Source organism: Equus przewalskii, chromosome 21 (genome assembly GCF_037783145.1).
Source record: "Equus przewalskii isolate Varuska chromosome 21, EquPr2, whole genome shotgun sequence".
Classification (NCBI taxonomy): domain Eukaryota; kingdom Metazoa; phylum Chordata; class Mammalia; order Perissodactyla; family Equidae; genus Equus; species Equus przewalskii.
This window is the reverse complement of record NC_091851.1, coordinates 21,325,269-21,338,063: the sequence shown is the minus strand read 5'-3', so window position 1 is coordinate 21,338,063 and position 12,795 is coordinate 21,325,269. Positions and strand designations below refer to the sequence as shown.

At 45.3% G+C, this 12,795-nt stretch overlaps 1 protein-coding gene across 2 annotated transcripts in view; it reads left to right on the top strand.

Annotated features, from left to right (window-relative positions):
• PSMF1 (proteasome inhibitor subunit 1) overlaps positions 1-12,339 on the top strand; it is a 41,090-nt gene extending 28,751 nt beyond the window's left edge. Inside the window, exons 6-8 of one of the 2 annotated variants that reach the window (XM_008531876.2) lie at positions 6,807-6,860; positions 8,001-8,159; positions 9,970-12,339. In XM_008531876.2, the coding sequence (XP_008530098.1) occupies positions 6,807-6,860; positions 8,001-8,159; positions 9,970-9,997 (241 nt within the window). In that variant the 3' untranslated portion in view covers positions 9,998-12,339. Of the gene's footprint in view, positions 1-6,806; positions 6,861-8,000; positions 8,160-8,710; positions 9,140-9,969 lie in introns of those variants that run through there. The other variant, XM_008531875.2, reaches the window with a different exon arrangement.
• Positions 12,340-12,795: the final 456 nt, after the last annotated feature.

Genomic DNA, 12,795 nt, shown 5'->3' with positions numbered 1-12,795 from the left:
TACAGTAGAAGATTAAGTAAATTTTAAAAATTTTCTTCACTTGAATGAATATTACTTGGCTATTAAAAAATTTAATATCAAAGGCCAACAACTTGGGAAATATGGGACATAGTGGAGGAAAACACTGGGATCTAAAATTATACTTGTAATGTTACAATTATATGAAAACATGCTGATAAAAGAGGACTAGGAAAGACCAGGACAAATCATTGTTAAAATAAGGTTATGGTCACATTTTTCTTAGAATTTTTTAGTGTAATTTATGCATATCTTTTCTCTTTTTCTCTCTTTTAAAAATCTGTTCACTTAGTCAAAATGCAGTATTTCCCAACCATTCTCAGTCCCTGATTCACCTTTGAATTCATAGAACATCCTCGGGGTGGGAAGAGGGAAGGTTTGGTGCTCTGCTTGTTCTGAGCACTCTAACTGGTGCTGTACATGTACGTGTACCCACACTTCTTGTCTACACTCAGCAGCATCTCCAATTCCCCAGTCCTGGATTTCCACACTTGGCAGAACAAGGTAAATAAACCCAGATCACAAAAGTTCACCAGCTTGAACTTGTACCCTGACCAGGAAGTAGCCTAACTCTTTGTGCTTCCCAGACTAGCAAAGTCAGATCACCTGGGAGATCGTGGAAAATGCACAATCTCAGATTCCACCCTTGATCTTTTGAGTTGGAACCTGCATTTTAGCAAGATCCCCTCCCAATTCATGTGCACATTACAGTTTGAGCAGAACTGACCTAGATGGTTCAGACAACACTGTGAAAACCCACTCAGGGATTAGGGTCTGGAAATCTTCAGGTCATTGCTGCTTGGTGCTCTGTGAAACCACAGCGGGCACCCCTAGAGAAGTTTGATGTGCAGATTAAAAGCTTCATGTTCACAGCCGGCAGTCACCTCTGGGTGCAGACCAGCAGTTATGTTAAAGGCAGCCATATTAATGTTCTGCCTTGGATCAGAGCCTGGGTTTAGAAGGTTCTGGTTCTGGAGTAAACACACTCCATCCTGACTTTTCCACTGACTGCAGCTGCACAGAATGCATGGAGTGGCTATTTGAGGACTCTGAAAAGTAGTAGCAGGTAGATTGGGGAGGAAGACCAGAGTTTGAAGTACCACCAAAGTGGCAGTGAATTCACCATTGTCCCCGTTCAGTATCCTCTAGTCTAAACTCAAAGCCCAGGATGAGGCAGTGGACGTCAGCATGAACAGAGAGCACTCCAGGAGAGCCCTCCCATTCTGACTGGAGAGGGAGAAAGGAGTCTACTAATGCACGTCCCCGTTCAGTATCCTCTAGTCTAAACTCAAACCCCAGGATGAGACAGTGGACGTCAGCATGAACAGAGAGCACTCCAGGAGAGCCCTCCCATTCTGACTGGAGAGGCGGGAAGGGGTCTACTAACGCCCAGGGGGACCAGAAAAATTTCCTGTGTCTCTTCTTCCTCTTCTCCACTTTTTTTGCTCCCCAGCCTGTGGCAGTCCACAAACACCTAAAACTGGGGGAGAAGAACCTTCCTTTCCAGTAAGAAGACTTGTCTCAAGAGTATAGGGTGAACCATTCTTGTGTTTTTTCCTCTTTGTCCTCCCATCACTTTACACAGGCATGTGGACACAGGCATAGTCAGGGGAAGTGCATGGCAGAGCACGATAAATAAAGCCCCAGCTTTCTGGCCAGAGGACCAAATAAGGAACCCCAAGGAACTGAAAAGTACCAAGGAGGTCACAGAAAGGGAGAATCTCAGAAAGCAACTCCATAAAGTTGTTTATGGACTCCTGGCCTTACCTGCAAACTATACGTAAGTGGATCTGATCCTAGACAGCATACCAAAGACTTTGAGAACAGAACTACGAGATAAAATAGCCTACTCCTGGGTCTCAGAGTGACCACTGGGTAGCACGTACATGGTACAGCACTGAATAACACTGCAAAAACTTTGAAAACAGTACTGACATTGAAACTAGAACTTGGAGCCCAAACCCAGCTGGGTTGACTGCCTGCTAAAACAAAAATATTGGGATTCTCCCAAAGCCTCATAACAAAATTTTCAAAATGTCTGGAATACAATCCAAGATTACTAGGCATACAAAGAATGAAGAAAATTTCAACTCAGAAAAAGACAGTCCATAGATAGAATACTAAGATGACAGAGATGTTGGAATTGTCTGACAAAGACATAAAGCAGCTATAACAAAAATGCTCCAAGAAGTGAGGGCAAACAGTCTTGAAATTAATGGAATGATAGAAAGTCTCGGCAAAGAAATAGAAGATATAAAAAAGAACCAAATGGAAATTTTAGAACTGAAAAATACAATGATCAAAATAACCTCACTGAATGAATGAGTATCAGAATGGAGATAACAGAAGAAAGAGTTAATGAACTTGAAGATAGATAATAGAAATTATCCTGTCTGAACAACAGAGAGAAAAAAGATTTAAAAATAAACAGTTTCAGGGACCTGTGGGACAATTATAAAAGGTCTAACATTGGGGCCATCAGAGTCTTAGGAGAGAAGAAAGAGTGCAGTACAGAAAAATTACTTGAAGAAAATAGCCAAAAGCTTCTCAGATTTGGCAAAAGACATAAACCCACAGATTCAAAAAGCAAATCATAAATAGGATAAACCCAAAGAGGTTCATGCCCAGATGTATAATCAAACTGCTGAAAACTAAAAATGAAGAAAAAAATGATGAAAGCAGCTAGAGATAAACAACACATTGCTTATAGAGGAATAAGAATTTGGACGATTGTGTATTTCCCATCAGACACTGTGGAGACCAGGAAGAAGTAGACCAAGGTTCTTAACATATGGAGAAAAAAGAATTGTCAACCCAGAATTCTATATCCAGTGAATATTTCACCTTTCTTTTCAAAGCATATTAAGATATTCTTAGTGAAAGGAAACTAAGGGAATTCATAGTCAACAGATCTTCTCAAAAGGAATTGCTAAAGGAAGTTCATCGGACAGAAGGGAAACGAGACCAGATGGAAAATTAGAGCATCAGGAAGAGCATTAGAAATGACAAATACCTGAATGAATATAATAGACTGTTTTTCTCTTGAATTTTCTAAAATATGTTTTACAACTGAAAGCAAAAATTATAACATCTCAATGTATGTAGATGTAATATGTGACAAGTGTGACGTCAAGGGAGGATAATAAGACCTATGTATGCTGCTGAGGTTTCTACCTTCCCCTTTAAATGGCAACATACTTTTTCCAAGTAGACTGAAAAGGTAAGTGTGTATATTGTAATTCCTCGAGCAACCACTGAGAAAAGCACAAAGAGGTCTATTGAAAAACACTAATTCAAACTGAATTTTCAGAAAAGAGGAAACAAATGGAAAACAGAAGGAACAATTGGAAAAACAATAATAAAATGGTAGATCTAAATCTCAACGTATCATATTAAATCACATTAAATATAAATGGCCTCAACACACCAATAAAAAGAGCATGGGTTTTGAAGTTGGGCAGACCTGGTCTGAAATCTCTCTTGGCCACTTACTGCCTATGTGGCCTTGTGCAAGAAACCTTGCTTCTTGAACCTCAGTTTCCTCATCTATCTTTAAAATAGGAATAAAAATCATACATACTCAGAGGGCTGCTGCAAAGATGAAATAAGATAATATATGTAAGGAGCTCAGCACATCCATCTGTTAAGAAAGTAAGGGAGATATGTGTTTGCTCATATGTGCAGTGTATTGGAAGGACGTTCAAGAAATGGTGCTGTTAGTTGTCTGTGGGAAGACCTGGTAGGCTTGGAGACAGCGGTGAGAGGGAGATTTTTTTTTACTTTTACAGGTCCACCGTCTCCTATCTACAATTCTGAAATCAGAAGAGCTCTGAAAACGAAGTTTCTTTTCATAAGAATGGTGCCAAGCCTTATTTGGTAGCAAAACCTGACCTAAAGTGGCATGAAGCTCCTTATATGTTCATTTATCTCACTTACTTGTGAATACTCATTCATTTTGCAGAAGTATTAGGGTATTGGTTACAGAGTGCTGCTTGGGAGTGTCAGTGTATGTTAGGTGTACCCTTCTGACCTTTCTAAAATATGAAAAAGTCTGAATTCTAAAACACATCTAGCCTGAGATTATAGACCTGTATATCCTTTTTTATCCTTTAATTTTGAAACTGGTGAATGCATTACCTTATTTAGTAAATAAAATTTTAGAAATTAATCTTTTAAAAACTAAATTTAGCACAGGCCTGACACCAAGCAAGCTGTTGGTAAATGGTGGCTGCTTTTATTCCATTCTTCGAGCCTTTCTTGTCAACAAATCTGTTCATGTCCGCACTACATTTTACCATCATGGCAGACCCTGTGAGTGTTACAACTTAGATTTACATCTTAAAAGACTGAGGTTCAGAGGTTTCTGACAGACCTCTGCCAGCCAGCTAAGCTAATCGCCATCCAGAGTCCGAGGCCCATCTTCTGACTCCCAGTCCTGAGGCCTTTCCAGTGCACCAGACCTCGGCCATTAGAATGGCATTGGCTGGATTTGTGTGCCCAAGAGAGGCTTGTTTTTATGGAAGAGGAGAGGGGAACCCCTGAGGAGGAAGTTGTGTGTGGTCAGGATCACCCTCAAATCCCTTTTGGAGTTGGGACATACTGTCCAGTGGGCCCAGCCTGGCCATTTTGCCTACAGGGTTAGTTACAGCTCTCTTTCCTTCACTTGATTACCAGCGGAAGTTGTAGGGGCTTGATTTTGGAGACCACGTACAAAAATTAGCATTATTTTTAATCCCCAGGACCTCAGCACATCCGGGACTGAGGCTGTTTTAAAATGGATTCTGAGCATGTACATATTGAGTTCACAGAAGTGTGCCTGTGTTACAGTGCAACTGTGTTGAGTGTGAGCCTAAAGGATATGCTGTGACACTTTCAAGTACACAAACTGTTGGGGCCGGCCTCCCAGCTGCCTTTCTAGCCTCCATTGTTCTCCATTTCTTCTCCCCTCCCCACCCTCTGTGGCCCAGGAGAGAAAAATAGAGACAGCCACGTGGTCCAGGAGCCATCCAGGCTCTGTTCTCGCAGGCGTTTTTATAGCCTCTAGAATCCCCTTCTCTTTGCTGCTCTGTGGGGATAGGTAAGATGCTCACTGCCCTCTGGCACCATCTGGTCTGTCCAGTGAGGCAGAATGTTGGAGGCCACTGGAAACTTTGAGTACCAGCTCCATGGACCGTGTCTTGGGAACACTAACCTAGGTCAGGAAAAATTTTTTCCCTTGGAAACCTAGCCACGTCCACCTAAATCACAATATCCTTTCCAGCCCGTTAGGTAGAACTGACCGGAGAAGCACCTACTTTTGGATTTTTTCCCAGTTCTTTAATGAATGGCTTCTTACCTGTAGGCTTAGGTTAGCTGCTGTTTACAAGCTGTCCTGAAGTCTGGCAGGAACTCGCGGTGCCCCCGAACTGGCAGGTTTGTACTGCGCGCTGGGGCTCCAAGCAGATGCCAAAGCGCACTTTTTCAAATACTCAGTCTTGTTTTATTATATCCATATCCATGTGCTTTATAGAGAAAGCCGGGAGACTATAAAGAAGAAACTCACCACCCAGGAAAAACTGTCACTGTTTATATTTTCAGTATGCTGCTGTCTAATTTTATTTATGCATACACGCCCACACACACATTTTTCACAGCTGATTTCCTAGGCTATTGATAATCCCCTTTTCCCCTACAGTTAACACTAGAGCATAAGCATTTTTCCACATTATTTTAAAGCATTCTAAGAACATTGTTTCCATGTCTGCATTTAGGGATGTACCATAATGTGTCTAACTGGTCCCCATTTAGGCCAGTCCAGTTCCCTTGATTCAAGTCTTTATGGTGATATTTTAATTTGAATTCTGTATTCTTTCCTTAAAATAGAAACGTTAAGTTATTGAATCTAAGGAATATAAAGATATATAAGACTCTTGGCAAGATAGACATATTTTGTGTATATATATTAGATAATATAAAATTGCTCTCCAGAAAGCATAGTCATTTATGGTCCTAGCACATGCATTCTCAATGAAGACAGAAATTGGTCCTTGGTGGGTGGTGAAAAGAATCTTAGAGATTATAATGGTTTGTGACCCTCCAGTGGGCTCTGGTGCATACACAGGGACACAGTAGCTGTGGTATTAAAGTCCCATTTAGGGGCCATAATGAATGGAAGGTTGAGAAACACTGTTCTGGCTGCGTGAGCACCCGTCTCATTCCACCCTTGGACGCTTTTAAATCAGCTTTTGATTTTGGGTTTTAGAATAATTTTTTTTTAACTTTTTTCTTTTGCTGAGGAAGATTAACATCCACTGCCAATCTTCCTCTTTGTAAGTAAGCCACTGCCACAGCATGGCTACTGACAGACAAGTGGTGTATGTCCATGCCCGGGAACTGAACCTGGGCCACTGAAGCTGAGCGCTACCAATCTTTACCACTAGGCCATCAGAGCTGGCCCTAGAATAATATTTTTCTGATCTAAAAGTTCTTGGTTCTTTATACAAAGTTTAGGAACTTGAAAAAGGTGTAAATAAAATAAATTTCATCTGGAGGTTACCACTGTTAATATTTTATCTTTCTACAGATAAAATTTCTACAGAGATTGGGATTTTCCATGTTTTTAACTTTGTGTTTAGCTCTGTTCACGTAATTGCCATTGTAATGTTATTAGTGTTAGTGTGTGCTAAGGACCACTCTGAAATAGCCCTTGGGTTATGGTCTCATGCAGAGATTTCCCCTGTCCCCATCCCTGGGAGCCCAGGCGCCCGGCTGCTCTGGGACTGTTGGTAATTGTCCCTTGTTTGTTTCAGGTGTGATCCCCTGGGCCCGTTTGCTGTCGGGGGAGAGGACCTAGACCCCTTTGGGTGAGTATTGCTGGGGCAGTGGCAGCAACGTAACTTGCTCTTGTGGCTTTCAGCCCCAGCTCATCGTCTAATTTTAGAGCTTTTCGTCAGTCTTCCTTTGGGTTGAAGGAGGCAGTTGTTGCTGAGCAGCTTAGAAAGAATTGCCACTTCTGCTCTGCCTTGCCCAGGGCAGCGCAGGAGAGTTCTCAGTGTTGGAGAGGGGCTGAGCAAGCCCAGCGGGTAACTCGTCTGTCGTTTTCTGGCCCCCTTTACCCTGCTGGAGGACAGTAGCCCTCCCTTGGATGGAAGGATACCGTGGGGTTTATCAGGTGCAGACTGCAGTGCACTCATTGGGCTACACACTTCAGGGCAGTTCAGGGCTATGAAGAGGTCACCTCTCTTGATAAGAGGAGTCTCTGATCTCCATTAGACACTGTGTGACTCTTGTCATGCACCCAACAAAGTTATTGCAGCCTCCGCTGTACACTGTCTTCTCTGAATGATTCAGAATAGAGTTCAACCTCTGTTGCAAGGTGACTCCAAGTTAAGCATCTCATTTTTAGGCAGTGGGCAATTCACCGAAGCCTGCAGTTAAGCTTGAACAGAAACCTCAAAGTTTGGGGAGCATCAGCTCATTCATCCTAGTTTGAGCCGTGAGGTCAGGTCTGTGGAACTCCATGAGGGACAGATGCTGTCAGGAGCCAGACTTGGGCAGGCCACAGGCAGTCATAGATTGCCCCGGGGTCCTTTAAGAAAGTAAAGCAAAGAAGCGAGCAGTATGAATTGTCTGACTGCTGTTAGTTGTTAGATCTAAAGTAGTGCCCTGCAGAGCCATGTGGTGGTTCTGCGTTGACCTTGACAAGTTCTGGCACCTGTTCTCGATTAGCTGTCCCCTGTGGGTGTGGGTCATGGCAGAGATCTCAGTTTTACAGTCTCAGGGAGCATGTAGAGCTGAAAGTGCAGGGCATGTGTGCCAAGAAAGGTACTCTTTGTGTTCTTGCCCTTGCCCACTTCCTGCTGGCACTCAGGCACCCAACCACACGTGTCTGCTTGATTCACCCAGAGTAGATATCTTAGTCATTCTTAGTCCATTCTTGCCTCCTTCACCTCTTCAGCAGCTCCTTGCAACACCTGCTTACCCATCGTTCCTTCTTGCCTCAGGTGTCGGAGAGGTGGCATGATTGTGGATCCCCTGAGATCCGGCTTCCCAAGAGCGATTATCGACCCCTCGTCGGGGCTCCCAAACCGGCTTCCTCCAGGCGCTGTGCCCCCAGGAGCACGCTTTGACCCCTTTGGACCCATTGGGACCAGCCCGTCTGGGTAGGTGTTCACGCAGGGCTGCTGAGAAGTAGGACCTGCTGGCAGCTCAGCTCAGTGTCGCAGAAACGAAGATGTCTGACACTAGGTGCAGAGTTGGCACTAGCTCCATCCCCTGCTGCCAGGAGAGCGGAGCCTCCTCCAGGCCCCTGCCTGATGCCTCTCCGGAGCCTTCCAGGAGCACCCCCTTCCTCAGTGCCTCCCTCCCCCCAGCTCCCCTCAGGGAGGACTCAGGGGAGGAGTTGCTGCTCACACTGCTCACTGGAGTTTTAGTGTGTGTCGGGAATTCATTGGATCCTACATCAACACTCGTGGGTAGATATTACTATCCACATTTAACAGATGCAGAAATCGAGGCCCTGAAAGGTGAAGTAACTTATCCAAGATGGAGGATCAGGATGCAAGCCCAGGCGGTCTGGCTCTAGAGCACACGCTCTTAAACTCATGAACCACCATGTGATTCTGGAGGCAGGCTCCCTCAGCTCAGGCCCAGTCTGCCTGTGTGCCCCCGGCCTCACATCGCTCCAACTCACCAACCCCTCTTTCCATTCCAGACCTAACCCAGACCATCTCCCCCCGCCGGGCTACGATGACATGTACCTGTGAAGGCCTCAAGACTGTAACATCCCAGCCTTCCCTCCACTCTCCTGGAGCTGCCACCACTGGTCCCATCAGCAACCGTGTTCTTGTGGGCCGGGGGCAAGGGACTCTGCCCATGTGTTTGCAGGCCATCTGGGATTGCCTCCCCACCCCCTCTCAGAGCCAAGACGCCTGCTGCAGCTCTCCACCTGGCTGTATATAGGTCCCAAAGAGAAATCAGTGTGTCTCTTTCGCCACCAGCTCCTCCCCACTTCCCAAGGGAGACTCCGGCAACATATGCCCTCGGCCCGATGCAGTCCCACCTGCAGCGCTATAAGAACAGAACGCATTTTGGATGTTATTATTGAGAACCAAATGTCAATACAAAAATCATGTTGCTGGTCTCCCACTCTTCTTTACTGCACAGCTCCTTCCAGTTATGAGACTTGAGAGTTTGAGTCTTTGTGGGGTTAAATGACTCTTTTCCTCCCCAGGGTTCAATCTTGCCTCTCGAGCACCTTCCCTTCATAAATTGCCCTTGCTCCTGACATCGCTAAGATGGGTCCCAGTCCGGCTGTGTGGATGAAAATGAGTGACTGGAAACTCCATAGCCACAAGGATGATTTTCGCAAGGGCAGGCACATTGCAGAAAGACTGCATCATTCTGAAAAGGGCAGAATCCTCCAGTTCTGCCTGTCTCAGCCAGTCCTCTGGGTCTGTCTGTGCCTGGGCAATGGCAGCCTATAAACAGGAGTAAACAGAACAGACCTGAGGGCTAATCTCATTTTGGCCACTAACTTACTGAGTGACCCTAAGTCCTGTCCCCTCCCCGGGCCTTTGTGCCCTGCTGTGAAATCTGAGGTGCCTTTCCTACCTAGAATTCTGACGTCTGCTTCTGTGTATGGTGACCCCTAGGAACTGGTGCAAAAGGAAGACAATGAAGGTTCAAGGCTTTGTGTGGTGCTTACCAACAAAGTCTGTAACTCTCTGCCTCTCATCCCCTTTGGGGCCCAGACAGGAGTATAGGAGCATGGGCTCCATCTGAGTTTGGTGCTGAACTTCAGGAGGAGCAGGGAGCCCAGCCTCTGGAAGCCAGTGACTGGGGTAGATGGAGGAGCTAGTGAAGCAAGAAACAACCCAGGAAGGCCTTTCACCCCCAGGGAGCCCCGCCTCTGGAAGCCTGTGCCCTCCACTCAGGCCCACCTGACTTTAGTGTTCTCCGGATCCTTTTCAGCCCGAGGCCTGACAGACATGGTCAGTGATGAAGCCCTGTGCTGGAGTGGAAAGAACACCGTAGAGCACCAGGCTCAGAGGCAAGAGATCAAGGCACTAGTCACTTTCGTTCCACAAGTAGCATTTCAGCCATGGGTGCGTCCTTTCACTTCGTAGTTCCTTGGGTTCCTTCCCCCAAACTAGGACATTTGTCTGTGTGCAGAGGGCCACTAGAGCCTTCCTGAGATGTCTGCTAATCCTCTGTAGCCTGGGATTGCCTGTCTGCCCTGCCTGAGAGTGGGTTAGTGGTAAGCTAAACTGGCACCTGTGCCCAGGGTCAATCCAGGGTCGGGGCTGTGCCTGGGTGGGGAGGCCAGCATGAGCGAGCCCCCTGGGCATTTCTGGCAGACCCCACCTCAAGCAGTGATTAGTAAAAGACCACGTTGAAGCCTTTAGAACATCTCCGCTCTGGGGAAAGACCCAGAGGTCAGGCAGAGCTACAAATGCAACCATTAATCGTGGTCTTCTTCCTTAAGGGCTGGCAAGTGGGCGGAACGTTTGTGTTTTGAAATCGGACCATATCTGCTACCAAAAGGACTTGGGGCAATTTGCTCATGAAAGCATCCTTTACTGTAAGAGGAAGCATTTAAAGGAACATCAGACCAGAGACCACTAGACAATCAGGGAAGGGAGATAACTTTTAGGACCCTGAGTCAAGGAAAAGACAAGACTGAAACAATAAATTTGCCACTTAGATTTTCTAGTAGCAAAGATTGAAAGGATAGTCACAGACATAATTTTGTCTTCTGAAAACAGAAACTCTAGTGATTCATCTGCAGAATCAGCCATTTTCTGAGTAGGTCTCCTTGCATCCAGGACAGTGAGCAACACAGACAGTGTCTTAGGTGTTCTGTGGGGGGAAGGGAATGAGGCCGTTAGGAACTTCCAAGTCAGGCTGTCGTGCTTGTGGTCTGGGCCGCCTCCCTCCTTCCAGCCATCACCAAGTAATCACCAGCGGCAAATGGGAATAGTTCAGGTTTTGTGGAACCTGAAAAGTTGGAGCCTTAACAATAAATATCAGCACTTAATAACCTGTTCCTATTTTTTTTTTTTTATAAAGATTTTATTTTTTTCCTTTTTCTCCCCAAAGCCCCCCGGTACATAGTTGTATATTCTTTGTTGTGGGTCCTTCTAGTTGTGGCATGTGGGATGCTGCCTCAGCGTGGTTTGATGAGCAGTGTCATGTCCCCGCCCAGGATTCGAACCAACGAAACACTGGGCTGCCTGCAGCGGAGCGCGCGAGCTTAACCGCTCGGCCACGGGGCCAGCCCCAAACCTGTTCCTATTTTTGTAAATAACAGCTTTATTGAGATATACTTCACAGAATCATAAAAGTCATCCTTTTTAAAGTGTGCAATTCAGTGGTTTTTAGTATATTCACAGTGTCGTGCGTCCATCACCATATCTAATTCCTGAACATTCTTACCGCCCCAAAAGGAAACCTCATACCCATTGACAGTCGCTCCCCATTCCCCCCCATCCTATCCCCAGGCAACCACTAGTCTATTTTCTATCTAAATATTTGCCTATTCTGGACAATTCTCATAAGTGGAATCACACAATATGTGGCTTTTTGTGTCTGGCCTCTTTCATTTAAGGTTTTCAAGGTTCATCTGTATTGGAGTATGTGTCAGTACCTTATTCCTTTTTATGACTGAATAATGATCCATTGTATGGATATATACCACGTTTTCTTTAACCATTTATCAGTTGAGGGACAGTTAGGTTGTTTCTACTTTTTGGCTATTATGAATAATGCTGCTGTGAACATTTGTGTACAAGTTTTTGTGTGGACATATGTTTTAGTTCTCTTAGGTATGCACCTTGGAGTGGAATTGCTGGATCATACGGTAATTGTGTTTAACTTTTTGAGGAACTGCCAGACTGTTTTCCAACGTGGTGGTACCGTGTTACATTCCCACCAGCAGGGTATGAGGGTTCCAATTTCTCCACATTATTGCCAATACGTGGTAGTGTTCTTACAGATAGCCATCTTAATAGGTGTGAAGTGGCATCTCACTGTGGTTTTGTCCTCTGTTTTTTTAAAAAAAAAAGAATTTTGACCTAGGCCAAGCAAGGCATAGACCAAAGACAGTCACCCCTGGGGAGCAGACCATGGCTTTGGATGAGCATGGCTGGGGAGCCACAGAGGAGCTGGGTTTGACCTTGGGGGAAGGTCCTGGGCTGGATATGGTGTAGAGCAGGTCCTGTCTATAGGGAGGTTCCCATGACCTTTCCAGGTCTAGTGAGATTCATGGCATCACTTTTGCCTGGCTTGAAATTTCTTTGTTCATCCAGTGCCTTACAAGTAAAATAAAGGTCTGGTTCCAAATCCTTGTCCTTTGGTGAAGTGCCGTAAACCACTTGTACCATCTCTGGCAGCTCCTACATCCCCACCTTCTCCTTGCCTTATCTCCTTCCCAATTCTTAGAGCTGGCTGTGTTTTTCATTGCATCTGTCTACTCAGTCTGTCAGCCTCCATAGTGAAGTCATGAGTCTCTTGAGACCCCGAGTCCAAGAATGTATTATGGTCAGGTCAGTACCTGTTGACATGTAGTTAGAAAACGAGTGGCAAGCCCACACAGCCTCACTCTTAAGAACCCAGCTTCCCTCTCGGCCTGTCTTCCTAGTGTCATTAATGACATTGTTAGTGATCCATGCCTCTTCACACAGAGAAAACTAGAGTCTGTGGAACAGGTAATATTCTCTATCACCTTCCAATCTTGTCTACTTTGGTGCAGTTCCAATAAGACAGGTCCACCACCAAGGAGAGGAAAGATCCCACACA